This window comes from Maylandia zebra, linkage group LG1 (genome assembly GCF_041146795.1).
Source record: "Maylandia zebra isolate NMK-2024a linkage group LG1, Mzebra_GT3a, whole genome shotgun sequence".
Taxonomy (NCBI): domain Eukaryota; kingdom Metazoa; phylum Chordata; class Actinopteri; order Cichliformes; family Cichlidae; genus Maylandia; species Maylandia zebra.
In genome coordinates, this window is record NC_135167.1 from 35,704,631 (window position 1) to 35,717,174 (window position 12,544).

Genomic DNA, 12,544 nt, shown 5'->3' on the forward strand with positions numbered 1-12,544 from the left:
CTTGGCTCTGTGTGATGTCAGAGCTCTGGCTGTGATCACAAAAGCCTCATTGGCTCAAACTGTCTGTTTAATATGAGTAACCAATCAGGGGGGAGGGGGGGTGGGAAGCTGGGTTAACGCAAGGGGGAGGAGCCAAAATCCTTGTTTCAGACAGTAGATGAAGTACAGAAATTGGTATCATGCAAAGTTGCTCTAGTAGAGTGAAAGAAAAGAAACAAAGAGGAGAAATTTGTCATAAAATATCCTATTTAAGCAGAAATCTTTGGTGTGAACATGTGCTTGGTTTTTGGAGTTGGCAGTAAAGGAAAACTGAAAATCTTTAGTTTCTTTTTATACTAATCAGACAATTTTAAATATATTTTACACAGTCACTAGTGAATAATCATGGGCACCTGTAAAACACCTGTTAAAAAAACAATAGCTTAATTAATCAATTGATATAAAGAATGACAGGAATATCATTTTTTATTATTATTCCTTTAGTCATTGAAGTATTGTACACACTTAAAACCTATCCAACAATGGTGATAAAAGGAAATGCAACCTTCTAGAAATAAACAAGAAATTTAAAGTTAACTTAATGCAGAGGGAGAGCTGAATGTGTTTTACAATATGAAGTAAAAACTGAAAGTGAGCACACAATAATTTCTTTCCCCATTTCTTGGATATAACTCACAAAAGAAACACTTCTCTTTGAATTACAGTAGGATTAAACAGCATGACATCATGAAGGTAAGAGTTATTGCAGGATTGTTCTATCAGTTTCAGCCTGGTGTACCAACTGACCAGCTAACAGGCTCATCTCCACCTATAAGACTACACCAAATCACATTTTGTCATGTAGCAAAGTGCCAAAACAAGGCAGAAAAGTAATGAACTCAATGCAAACATGGATACAATTTACATCTCTAATGTACCTCCCATCCTTGGGAGACACAGCAGACAGAATCTACAAATACAAAAGATGATCAAAAACAAAATCAGGCACAGAAACAAAATGTTTGTAAATAATTCTTTATCCTAAATCCTTGCACTCATAAGAACAACCAAAACACACAAGGACAAACAACAAAAGAAACTATTTTGTTTGATTTAGATTCTCTACTTTCTATTTGCTCAAGGGTCTATTACGTCAAGATTACTGACTGACTGATGACTGATTACAAACAATTAGTAATCATTAGCAAGTGCATTTAGAATCAAACGCAGGTTCATATTCAGACCACAGACAGCATATCGCACCTTGAAGAAAGGTTTTAATATTTACACATTAGGGAATTCAAAAATGCATAATTATATACACATTTTCTTTAGAAATAATAAAACACTAGGAAAGATTTGAAGCATCTGAGAGTATGTATAAAGAGTGCTGCTGCTTTAAGCCCCCAATCTAAAGTATCTTCTGTGGGTTTGTTTTTTCTTACAGTGCAGACCACAAAAAGGGCACACAGTTAGCCAAAATGGATATGTTATACTGTTGAATAAAAACCTTTTCCAAGCTGGACTGGAATCAAAACGATCTCCCATCTTTGTTCCCACAAAACCTTTTAAATGTTTTAACGCTTAAGATGATGAAAGTCTCAAATCAAATAGCAGATTTAACAGGGTTAACACTCCTTCCTCACTGTGTCCAATGTGTGTGTGTGTTTGTGTGGGATCTCTGTGATCCTTGTATAAAGAGTCCTGCACACTGCTAGGTGTGCTGCGTTATCTAGGCCTGTGGTTGGCAAGAAGCAAGTCCTTGTCTTTGCAGGTGAGGCAGAGTTTGAGGTTCTTGAGCGAGCCGCCGGCGGAGTAGAACGCCCAGACACCCATTAGGAACAGGATGACGTAGGTGGGAACAAGGCTTGCGACGTACTCAGGGTTCTGGAAGGTCTGCGGTAGAAGACGAGATAAAAAAACATCAGTGGACACTGTTTAGTATTTTATCTCAATTCTTTAAAGTAACTAATTGCAGGCATATAAAGAGAGAGCAAGAGAGACTTTCATTACAAATCTGAGTCGCCAAGTTGATGTTGTTAAATGGCCGTTTGTCCAAGCACCGTCGTGTGCCCCGAAAACATGACTCTTATTTACTATAAGATACTATAATATACTATAATAAAATAAAAAGAGAAGATTTATGAGGCTTGAGAGGTTTGATTTAAAAAAAAAAAAGAAAACTGACTCAAGACATTTAAGACATAAAAATACTTTCCTTGCATAGTTTTTGACTGTGAGCTCTTGTTAGTGTTTTTTCCTGCCTTCACATAGACTCAAGTCCACATTCCGTACAAACCACACTCACCAGACAGGAGACCAAGAGGTGACTGATGACAACGGCTGCCACCGCCCACCAGCGCTGCTTCTCACAAGCATCAAAGAAAACAACGCCCCAAAACATGTGAAGCAGGATGATGGCCATCGTCATGAAGGCTGAAAGAGACGTGCAATTTTAACAAATCATGTTCTACATATAAATCTAATATAGTTACACTTTTAACGGCGATTAGTTTTAATGCAACATTTCCCAGAATGCTTTTTAATAAGACCACACAATAGAACATAATACATTTATTCTGTGCTCTGTATTGTTTCAGCTAGAAGTCCAAAACTCTGAAATACATAGTTTTTTTGTGGCAACTGGCTCAAAAGTGAAAGAAAAAACAAAAACAAAGACACAATCATTTATACTCCAAAGTAGAATAAGAATCTCCCCGTCTGGACTCTGGTTCCAGCAGTGGAAGTAGTTCATCTGGTGTGTGTGTGTGTGTGTGTGTGTGTGTGTGTGTGTGTGTGTGTGTGTGTGTGTGTGTGTGTGTGTGTGTGTGTGTGAAGAGAACACAAGAAAGAAAAAGGTTTTACGAATCTATGGACTCGCTCAACGGCAGAAACGTAAAGGTTTTTGACAATAAAATAAACAACAAACAAAAAACAAGTACATGCTAATTGTTACCTGAGGACAGGAAGTAGTGCTGCGAGTCTCCATGGATCCCCACAGTCCCCGGCCCTGCTGAGTCAGCCAGGATGTTCACCACAGAGAACGCTCCGCTCATGAAGCCGAAGCCGAGACCTGAAACTGAGACAAAAGAATGAGAAGACAGCTGAGACATAAGAAAGACTGTGCGATGCTAATCCCAAAGCAAATTCGGCACTATGCAAGATGAATGGCCTTGAGGCGACTTATGTTGTGATTTGGCGCTATATAAATAAAATTGAATTGAATTGAATTGAATGGTCCCTTATCACAGGAATTACATTGTAAAAATAACCCGCGATAGGTGAAGTCCACAAAGTAGCCAATTTCATTTTTTTCACAATTATTATAGATGTTTTAAGGCTGTAACACTCCTCACTAGACACTTTAGACAGTTTTCTCAGACAGGCATGAACATTTTTCTCTCTTGTTTAAACACCCTCAAAATTCAAACCTTCATAGAAAAATAAGTCCAGTATTGTAGAATGAAACCAAAGATCAAACCCTGTTTCAGGTCCAGAACATGGGAATAGAGCAGCTGCCAGAGAATTCAACATTAATGAATCAATGGTGGAAGAATGACTTGAGTAAAGTTTGACTTATCTGACTGTTTTGTTTTACTTAATGCACCTCATAATGCAGTGTGCCTTATGGTCCGAAAAATATGGTAACTTCTATCTTCCCTTAGCATGTCCAGAAGTCCAACTTTTTGTGCTATGGTTACCATCTTCCTCTGCCTTTTGGGTGCTACCACAGGTGCCTTTGACGGTGCAAAACGTTTCATTAACATTGTTGTTTGTTGGGGAGAAAATTTACAAACATACAGTACAGTACTTCAGAGTCACACTGCAAGCGATCAAAGATTTATGTAAATTCGACAAGCTGGAGACATTCTGTACTGTACAGGAGACACAGCACAGAGGAGATTGATTGACAATGGTCTACGGCCAATCAGGATGCAGAACACAATGTGCTGCTTAAAAAAAAACCTGCAAAATTGCACCAAAGAAAATCCACGAAACAGCGCACCGCATTATAGCTAGGGACCACTAGGGCTGTTCGATATCGTCTATCGTTTGATTTTACGCTATCGTTTGTTTCATGGTGTCGCCTAATAAAATGTTTACGGCAATATTTTTTTCATTGTTTTGATGGTCACTGTTGTGGCTATATTCATTTCTTAAAGTTCTCTCTTTCTCTTATATTTAATATAACCACACTACGCACGGACAAGCGCCTGTTTTAATGCTTTGTCGTTAGCAACAACGACGGTAGCACTTTCACAGTTTGTGCTCATATGATATACGGCCAAAGGTTTCGATCCACACCTCTTAACATCTGAATACAGGTGTGTAAAATCAAGCATCTTTCCATGAAGTCTCGCTTTACAAATGTTTGTGAAACAAGGGGTCACTCTAAAGAGCTCACTGAACTAGAGTGTAGCAATGTAGTAGAATATGATCATTGTAAATAGTCTGTTTGTGAAATTTCCCCATAGATATTTTATGATCACTAAGTGGCATTGCAGAGCTCCAATCCTCCCCATTAAAACCACTGATATTGACATCAGCACAAACACTGTGCTGGAAGCTTCAAGGTATGGGTCTATATGGCTGAGCAGCTCCTATAGCTATAATATGCATGTGGTCCAGTGCTTTTGTCCATACAGTGCATTTGCCATTTTTATGCTAATGTTTCTTGTATATTTAAAAAAAATTTTTTACAGAATAGTACAAAAGTGAGTTTTAAAACCAAAAACAAACAATGATAAAGTTGTAAAGAGGTAACCAGTGCTCAATGTTCTGTCTTCTGGCAGAATCGTGGGTGAATGAATATGCTACCAGTAGGTGATATGAAGCACAGAAGATGATGTGCAGACTAAGTGTACCATAGGCCAGCTGTCGGATGGAGATGGGCATGGTCTCCTCCTGGCTGAGAGTGAGGAGGCCTTCATTTGCTTTCCTGCAGGAAAACACACACACAGAGTTTTGGTTCTGAGTCTCACTGTGTGCTACAGAACATGAATAGAAAATATGTCAGTTATGAAAGTATGTCATTTAGTGGAAGATGATCTGAGATGAACAATGAAAATTGTACAAGTTCACACTGAAGAGTGTGAAACTGAGACAACTGAGACAGACACTCATCAAGGGACAACAACGATACAGTGCAGAATTCAGAGGTCATGCTTTAATATTTCTTAGTTAAATAAATAATAAATAGTGAATACGTGTTGAGGAAGTTGAAGTATGGGCTTTCAGCTCTTCTAGTAAGAAACAGTTCTCTGGAGTCACACTATATAAAGTATAAAACAGTTAAACATGGTGGCGGCCACTTACTTTAGTAGCTTGTAGTAAGCGAAGCGGAAGGTTTCCTGTAAGAGCACAGACAGCACCACGCCAAAGATGAGCAGGCCTTTCTGCTGAGCCGCGCTCTCTTTATTACTGATCTGAACCGAGATGAACCACACCAGGGAGGAGAACAGCAGCGACACCAGCCAGAAAAATGCCCTGAAAGAATGAGAACAAAGAAAACAGATATTACCCACACTGCTATCTCAAAGCTTCTGGGCTCACAGCAATTCCAGCATTGCTGTGAGCCCAGAAGCCTGACTCCTTTATTTTTTCAACAGTTCTATTTGCGAGGGTCAGCCAATTAAATGAAAGTAAAGGGAGGGTTAAGAAAAAAATACTTCCAGACTGAGGAGGAACTGAGGAGCAGCACCGAAGTGATAGCACAATCAGGATTATCTTGAGATACCAGAGGACTATTTAGTTACTTTTACTTCAAATAGCAAGAATTAATTGACCATAACAAGGAGACAAAGTGTCAACGAACACAAACGTAACGTCACGGCACTTTTACAAATTAACCGGTAAGATGTATGTTATCAATCAACAACCACAATTATGATCACAAGCTTATATCTCACTTAGGTCAAGACCGTATCTGAACCCTATAACACTACAATAGCAATGAATTATTTCAAAAGCCAATCCACCATAGTGCTAACTAACTACGTGTGTGTATACAGCCACCTTTTACTGACATAAGTCGTCAGCATCCTCCAATATCTGCAAGATCCATAAGAAACAAAACTAATAAAAGTCCCTCAGGCTCTCATTAAGCTAGCTCTTTCCTATCTTTGGGTGGCTAATATCAGGCATTGCTGGGGCTTTAAAACTTTAAAAGGTCGGTGTATTTATGAAGCTGTGTAAATCGGAATGTGGTGACGTATGGCTAAAGAAAAAAACCAGCAAAGTGTAAGACCATAATACCAGAGAATAGAAGCTAATGATAGCACATCAGCTAAGAAACGAAACGATCGGTTAGCTAGTAAGCTAACACTGTCTAAAGGTTGGGATTTATTCAATATAACGTGGCAGTAGCATCTGTAATTACCAAATTATTATATATTTAAGTCAATTGCCGTCCGTTATGACCAGTGAATGTTTAACTCTCACCCTGCTATGAGGAAAATGACTCTCAGCGGCTCCCGGGAAATGGTAAACAGGAACAACGCGATGGCTGGGCCGAAGGCGATAAAGGTGCAGCCGAAAAACACCGCCGCTGTCATTTTGGTTCTGAGGAAGGGTAATTCAGCGTCTTAAAGCGGTTGGTTTTGCTCTATTTACAGGTATTTATCTGGAAATATTAGAAAGAAAGCAGCCCTCTGTTGCCAGTACTGATTTACTTCCACAACCAGTGTATCACAGGGTTTTCGTGACGTCGCGTATTCTCACGTGACCGACAACCCTACCAAAAAAAAAAAAAAAAACTTTATTAATAATGAGCTGGACGGATTTAGAAAACATTTTTTCAGCTGCTTTTCAACACTTCTGTCTCATTTCTTGCTCTTGGAATTCATAAAACGAGTTCACCTCGATTTATACGCATGCGGAACATTCACAGCCTGTGCTCTTTATCAGCCTGTTTGCATTTGTCAAATTACATTCATTAAATACATCAGAACACCACTGGATTTATTCTTTTTTATTTATTTAAAAAAGGGACTTCTGGCAAATCTTGGCAGTGGTGAACTGCAGAAAAAACATGCTGACATTTAAGGCTCTGTATCGAACATCTTTTTTCTTCCACCCATGCCAGTTTTGTCTTTGATTTTTTTTTACCCCAGTCGCCCGTTTGCTTCTCCTAAGAAACACATTCAAAGGAAAGCAGTAACAAAAAGTGAAGCCTTTCATGTTGCGTTCTGATCTTACTAATTTTTTTCAGTGAAGGATGCTACTATGTGCTCCATCTGCCTAATATAACATCAAAAGCACCTACCTCGTCCTTCACTTCCTTCTTAACCTGCTTAAGGCTGGCTCTCAGGTCCATGGACACTTTATGTTTGGAGCCCAGCAGGCCAGCCAGCATGGCATCGGCTGACATCCGCACCTTTTTCAGGACTGGCTTCTTAAACCTCCCATTCAGATACTGAATCTTCAACTTAAGGTCATCAACCTGACATAGAACACTGTTGTTCAGACATATGTGTTTTGGTAATAACAACAACAAACATTTTAGAATAAATTAGAATAAATTTTTAAAAATTATTTTTAAACTAAAAAAATGTCACTTTGATTAAAGATCTTGCCAATACAGAAAAAATGAAAAATGATTTTGGCAATTACATATACTGTTACTTTAGGGGAGCTGTGGCATAAACCTTACATCGGGAGGTGTTATAACTGTATAATTATATATACATACAGTATATATATATACTGTATAATAATTATACTGTATAACTGTATAACTTTATAATGGCAGAAGAAGCTTCTGAATACAACACCTTGTTGGATTTTGCCACTTTGACCTCCATGTTGTATCGCTCCTCATCCACCAAATCAATCTGCTTGTGAAGTTTGCAACACAGCTCCTGGAGTTATGATAGATAGAAGGAGTGAGAAAGTTTATTTGTTTGTCTGTTTTTTCAATCATAAACACGACACACTTAACAGCAGTGTACTATCCTGAACATTTTTCTTACAAAGCAAGTTTTCTATCATCTCCAACTTTCTATAGTTGCTGGGTAGGGGATGGATACAGAGGAAGAGTAGAGCTTGCACACTTTCATTTTCCGGTGATGTTATGGATGTTAAAGGCAAGTGCACCAGAACAAATACTTTCTCCTCTAAAACCAAACTACAGCTTCCATAGGTGAACAAAAAGCCTGCTAAGTTAATCATCAGTCATGAACAAATTCTCCAGGTGCCGTAGGTTTACCTGGAGATCCTGCATACTGCCAGGAATGAAAAGGGCTGTGCAATTCTCTTCCAAGTACTGCATTTTCTCCCTCTCAGCTTCTCGGGCTTCCTCTTCCAGCATTTCTTGGCCAACTTGCAGCACCAAGCTCTGAGAGAGGGAGGAGAAGATGGCAGAAGATGACTATCAAACACAGTCAGGCCGTTTTGATCAGGTGAGTTTGTAAATGCACTGTGCTTAAATAACACATTACTGCTAGTGCTTTCCTTTCCCTTGATTTGTTTACAATAAAGAGGTGCTTCCTTTACTGAACAGCCAAACTGAATCCTCAAATAAATTTTCAAGGAAACATATACTCACTGCCCACTGTACACCTATCTAGCACTGAGTCTGAGCCCCTTTTTGCCTTCAGAACTGCTTTAATTATTCGTGGCAGAGATTCAACAAGGTGCTGGACACATTCTGGAGAGATTTGTGTCCAAATGGACATAACAGCATCACAAGGTTGCCAGCTGCACATCCATCACATGATCTGATGACTTCAGAGGCTATTTGAGTAAAATATTCAAATTCATGTTTAATGAAGCCTGGCCATCGCACTCTCCTGTTGGAGCACAGACAGGAAGAAAGGAGCAAAAACTCACACAGTATATCATTAATGACTTAAACAGTTGATATCAAAGTTATTACTGATTTCCAATAAGTATTTAGTTAATGCTTTAATACTATACCTGCACTGTTGGCTGTCTAACCTGAGTATCTTTCATTTCTCTGAGCTGTGACATCCTTAGAAAATGAATCTCCACATCAATATCCCTAATGGTCATGGGAATATTTTACACTTTATGATCTCTGATGATGACTAATATTTATACCAAATTTAAATATGTTGATCTGACTAATATTGCCAAATCTGTGTTCATTTCACAGAGCCATTATGTGATATATTTATACATCTTTTATATCACATTATAGGAACAAACTTCCTCAGTACTTATAATCACAGATCAAACTTTTCTCATTGCCTTCGCATTTAAATGACCTGAATCAGATCATTATTTCATTTTTGTAACCTTTATTTTCTAGTTTTATCCATTTCTTTTTATTTCAACTCATGTTTGGCTTCCATTCTTTTGATTTTTTTCCCCTGTTAAATCCCACTGAAAGGTATCTTTTCAATCCTGCCTTGGGATCCTTTTTTTAAGGTCTTTCATGTTTTAGGTAAAATCACTTTGAACTGCCACGAAAAGTTCAACATAAAAAAGTTTGAAGCTTTAGTCCTAATCCCAGAACGTGTTGGCATTATACATTTTGTAATGAAGGTGAATTAAATTGTGATTGCTCAGCATACAGCGATTATAAAGGTTTTCTGCAAGGCAATGTTTGACTTTAATTGGAAAAAAAGGGAAATACACATTACATTTCAAATTAAAAGCTTAAACACAAGCAAGAAAATATGGTTATCCATACAGAGAGACAAGTCACTTTCACTATACGATACAAAAAAAACCAAAGGAAACCAAAACAGGCTTTGAGGCATTTTTAAAGTTTCAGTAGAACTTAATAATCTCAGTAAGCAGTCAACTATTCCACAGTTTAGAATTAACAATTACATCTGTATCTGTACATGGGCACAATAAATCAAAAATGCTGACAATGTCTGGCTGTGAATATAGATACTTTCCTACTATATCTTGTACTGAATGCAATGATGTGAAACGGTGTGACAATAACTTCAAAATAAAAGCTTACAATCACTGAGAGCATCATGGGAGGGAGAGAAAACACACACACACACACACACACACACACACACACACACACACACACACACACACACACACACTTTCCAAATCAAATCAAATCAAATCACTTTTATTGTCACATCACATGTGCAGGTACATTGGTACAGCACATGTGAGTGAAATTCTTGTGTGCCAGCTTCACAAGCAACAGAGTTGTGCAAAATACAATAATGTAAACAAGCAAAATACAAGAATGGCTACATCTGAAACTAATAAATATATGTACAATATATAATAGTATATGCATTTCTGGATGTGTATACTAAATATTTTTCTACGTGTGTGTGTGTGTGTGTGTGTGTGTGTGTGTGTGTGTGTGTGTGTGTGTGTGTGTGTACACATATTTTACAAATTAAATAGAGTAAACAATAAATAAAATATATAAAATAAAATATACAGAGTGAGACATGTGCAAAACAGTGGCGTTATTGTACAGTATGGAGTGCATAATGTTAAAGTTCCAGTAGTGAAGCTGAGGTGTCTATGAAGTGTTCAGCAGTCTGATGGCCTGATGGAAAAAGCTGTCTCTCAGTCTGCTGGTACGGGACCGGATGCTGCAGAACCTCCTTCCTGATGGAAGTAGTCTGAACAGTTTATGGCTGGGGTGACTGGAGTCCTTGATGATCCTCCCCGCTTTCCTCAGGCACCGCTTCCTGTAGATGTCTTGGAGGGAGGGAAGCTCACCTCCAATTATCCGTTCAGAGCACCGCACTACTCGCTGGAGAGCTTTGCGGTTGTAGGCGGTGCTGTTGCCATACCAGGTGGTGATGCATCCAGTGAGAATGCTCTCAATGGCACAGTGATAGAAGGTCCTGAGGATGCGGGGGCTCATGCCAAATCTTTTCAGTCTCCTGAGAAAGAAGAGGCGCTGCTGCGCCTTCTTCACTGTTTTATTTGTGTGTACTGACCACGTAAGATCCTCAGCCAGATGTACACCAAGGAACCGGAAGCTGCTCACTCTCTCCACAGCAGCGCCGTTGATGGTGATGGGGGTGTGTACTTCTCTGCACCTCCGGAAGTCCACTATCAACTCCTTTGTTTTTGCGACGTTGAGGGTGAGATGGTTGTCTTGACACCAGTGGGTCAGGGCGCTGACCTCCTCCCTGTAAGCCGTCTCATCACCAATAGTGATAAGACCCACCACTGTAGTGTCGTCCGCAAACTTCACAATGATGTTGGAGTTGTTAGTGGCCGTGCAGTCGTAGGTGTAGAGTGAGTACAGGAGAGGGCTCAGTACACACCCCTGTGGAGCACCAGTGTTCAGTGTGACGGGGGATGAGGTGATGCTGCCCAGTTTGACCACTTGGCGTCTGTCAGACAGGAAGCTAAGGATCCAGCTGCAGAGGGAGCTGCTCAGTCCTAGATCCTGCAGTTTCCTGTCCAGCTTCGAGGGAACGATGGCATGGTAAATGGCCTGCATTTGTATAGCGCTTTTCTAGTCCCTAAGGACCCCAAAGCGCTTTACACTACATTCAGTCATTCACCCATTCACACACACATTCACACACTGGCGATGGCAAGCTACATTGTAGCCACAGCTGCCCTGGGGCGCACTGACAGAGGCGATGGTATTGAATGCTGAGCTGTAATCTACAAACAGCATTCTCACATACGTGTCTCTCTTCTCCAGGTGTGACAGGGCAGTATGTAGTGTCAGGGCTATGGCATCAACAGTGGACCTGTTGTGGCGGTATGCGAACTGTAGAGGGTCCAGTGAGTCGGGTAGTGCAGAGCAGATGAAGTCCCTGACCAGCTTCTCGAAGCATTTGCTTACGATGGGGGTCAGCGCTACAGGTCGCCAGTCGTTCAATGAGGAGATGGTGGAGGATTTGGGTACAGGGACGATGGTGGCCATTTTGAAGCAGGCTGGGACTACAGACAGAGTGAGGGAAAGGTTGAAGATGTGCGTGAACACTCCAGCCAGCTGAGCCGCGCATGACTTGAGGACGCGGCCGGGAATCCCGTCCGGACCAGTAGCTTTGCGTGCGTTCACCTTCCTGAAGCACCTCCGCACATCCTCCTCAGACACAGTGTGCGCACTTCCCGGGGTATATCCAACAATTGTTTGAATATTCGGACTTGCATTGTCCTTGTACAATGGATGCCAAAGAAATAATGTATTTGTTGTCACAAAAAAAGGTAGAGCAGGAACTTCGAAACAAGTTTTGTTTTGTTTTTGTTTGTTTTGTTTTTAAGGTGGGGGAATATCTAGCATTAAAAAAGTAATTCAGGCTGATAGTTTTGTGTGGAAACATGCTTATGTAAATAAACGACAATTATTTATATTTGAAAAGTTTATTCGCGTTATTTTTCCTACATTTAGTTGATTCTTTGATTCTTTTTGATGCTATTAAATGAAAATAAATCGCTATAAACTAGAGCTGGAGATCATGTGACGTGATCATCGTGTCGTATTGCTTACTAGAGTAAACAACAATGTAAAAACAATGGGTACACTGACGCTGTTACTAAAGGAGTACAGTAAAGCTTTATTTATTTATTTTTCAAGTGACCGGAAGTTGTGTGTTTATTTCGGTAAATAAAGCTCACCGTTACCTCGCTGACCGGAAGTGAT

The 12,544-nt window shown here is 39.8% G+C and overlaps 2 protein-coding genes across 2 annotated transcripts; both read right to left on the reverse strand.

The window, feature by feature from the left end:
* Positions 1-447: 447 nt before the first annotated feature.
* On the reverse strand, positions 448-6,700 carry aph1b (aph-1B gamma-secretase subunit). The gene is made up of 6 exons (XM_004573304.3): positions 6,421-6,700; positions 5,296-5,466; positions 4,845-4,918; positions 2,936-3,058; positions 2,288-2,415; positions 448-1,875 (listed from the first exon to the last, which is right to left on the reverse strand). Exons 1-6 carry the CDS (start codon positions 6,531-6,533, stop codon positions 1,708-1,710), a joined length of 777 nt encoding a protein of 258 aa, XP_004573361.2. The 5' UTR covers positions 6,534-6,700; the 3' UTR covers positions 448-1,707.
* A 382-nt stretch (positions 6,701-7,082) lies between these two features.
* Positions 7,083-8,287, reverse strand: LOC101474566 (troponin I, fast skeletal muscle-like). The gene is made up of 4 exons (XM_076889751.1): positions 8,186-8,287; positions 7,752-7,838; positions 7,240-7,420; positions 7,083-7,108 (listed from the first exon to the last, which is right to left on the reverse strand). The coding sequence occupies exons 1-4, from the start codon at positions 8,285-8,287 to the stop codon at positions 7,083-7,085; spliced, it is 396 nt and encodes a 131-aa protein (XP_076745866.1).
* Positions 8,288-12,544: the final 4,257 nt, after the last annotated feature.

What these genes read in the sequence shown, in the direction of transcription:
- aph1b (XM_004573304.3), bottom strand. Translation starts at nt 6,533, where the DNA reads ATGACAGCGGCGGTGTTTTTCGGCTGCACCTTTATCGCCTTCGGCCCA. An exon ending in GCTTACTACAAGCTACTAAA is followed by an intron (nt 4,919 to 5,295) that starts GTAAGTGGCCGC and finishes GTTTTCCTGCAG; the next exon opens with GAAAGCAAATGAAGGCCTCC. An exon ending in GCACTACTTCCTGTCCTCAG is followed by an intron (nt 2,416 to 2,935) that starts GTAACAATTAGC and finishes CGTCTCTTTCAG; the next exon opens with CCTTCATGACGATGGCCATC.
- LOC101474566 (XM_076889751.1), bottom strand. Translation starts at nt 8,287, where the DNA reads ATGCTGGAAGAGGAAGCCCGAGAAGCTGAGAGGGAGAAAATGCAGTAC. An exon ending in GCAGTATGCAGGATCTCCAG is followed by an intron (nt 7,839 to 8,185) that starts GTAAACCTACGG and finishes TCATAACTCCAG; the next exon opens with GAGCTGTGTTGCAAACTTCA. An exon ending in AAGTGGCAAAATCCAACAAG is followed by an intron (nt 7,421 to 7,751) that starts GTGTTGTATTCA and finishes GTTCTATGTCAG; the next exon opens with GTTGATGACCTTAAGTTGAA.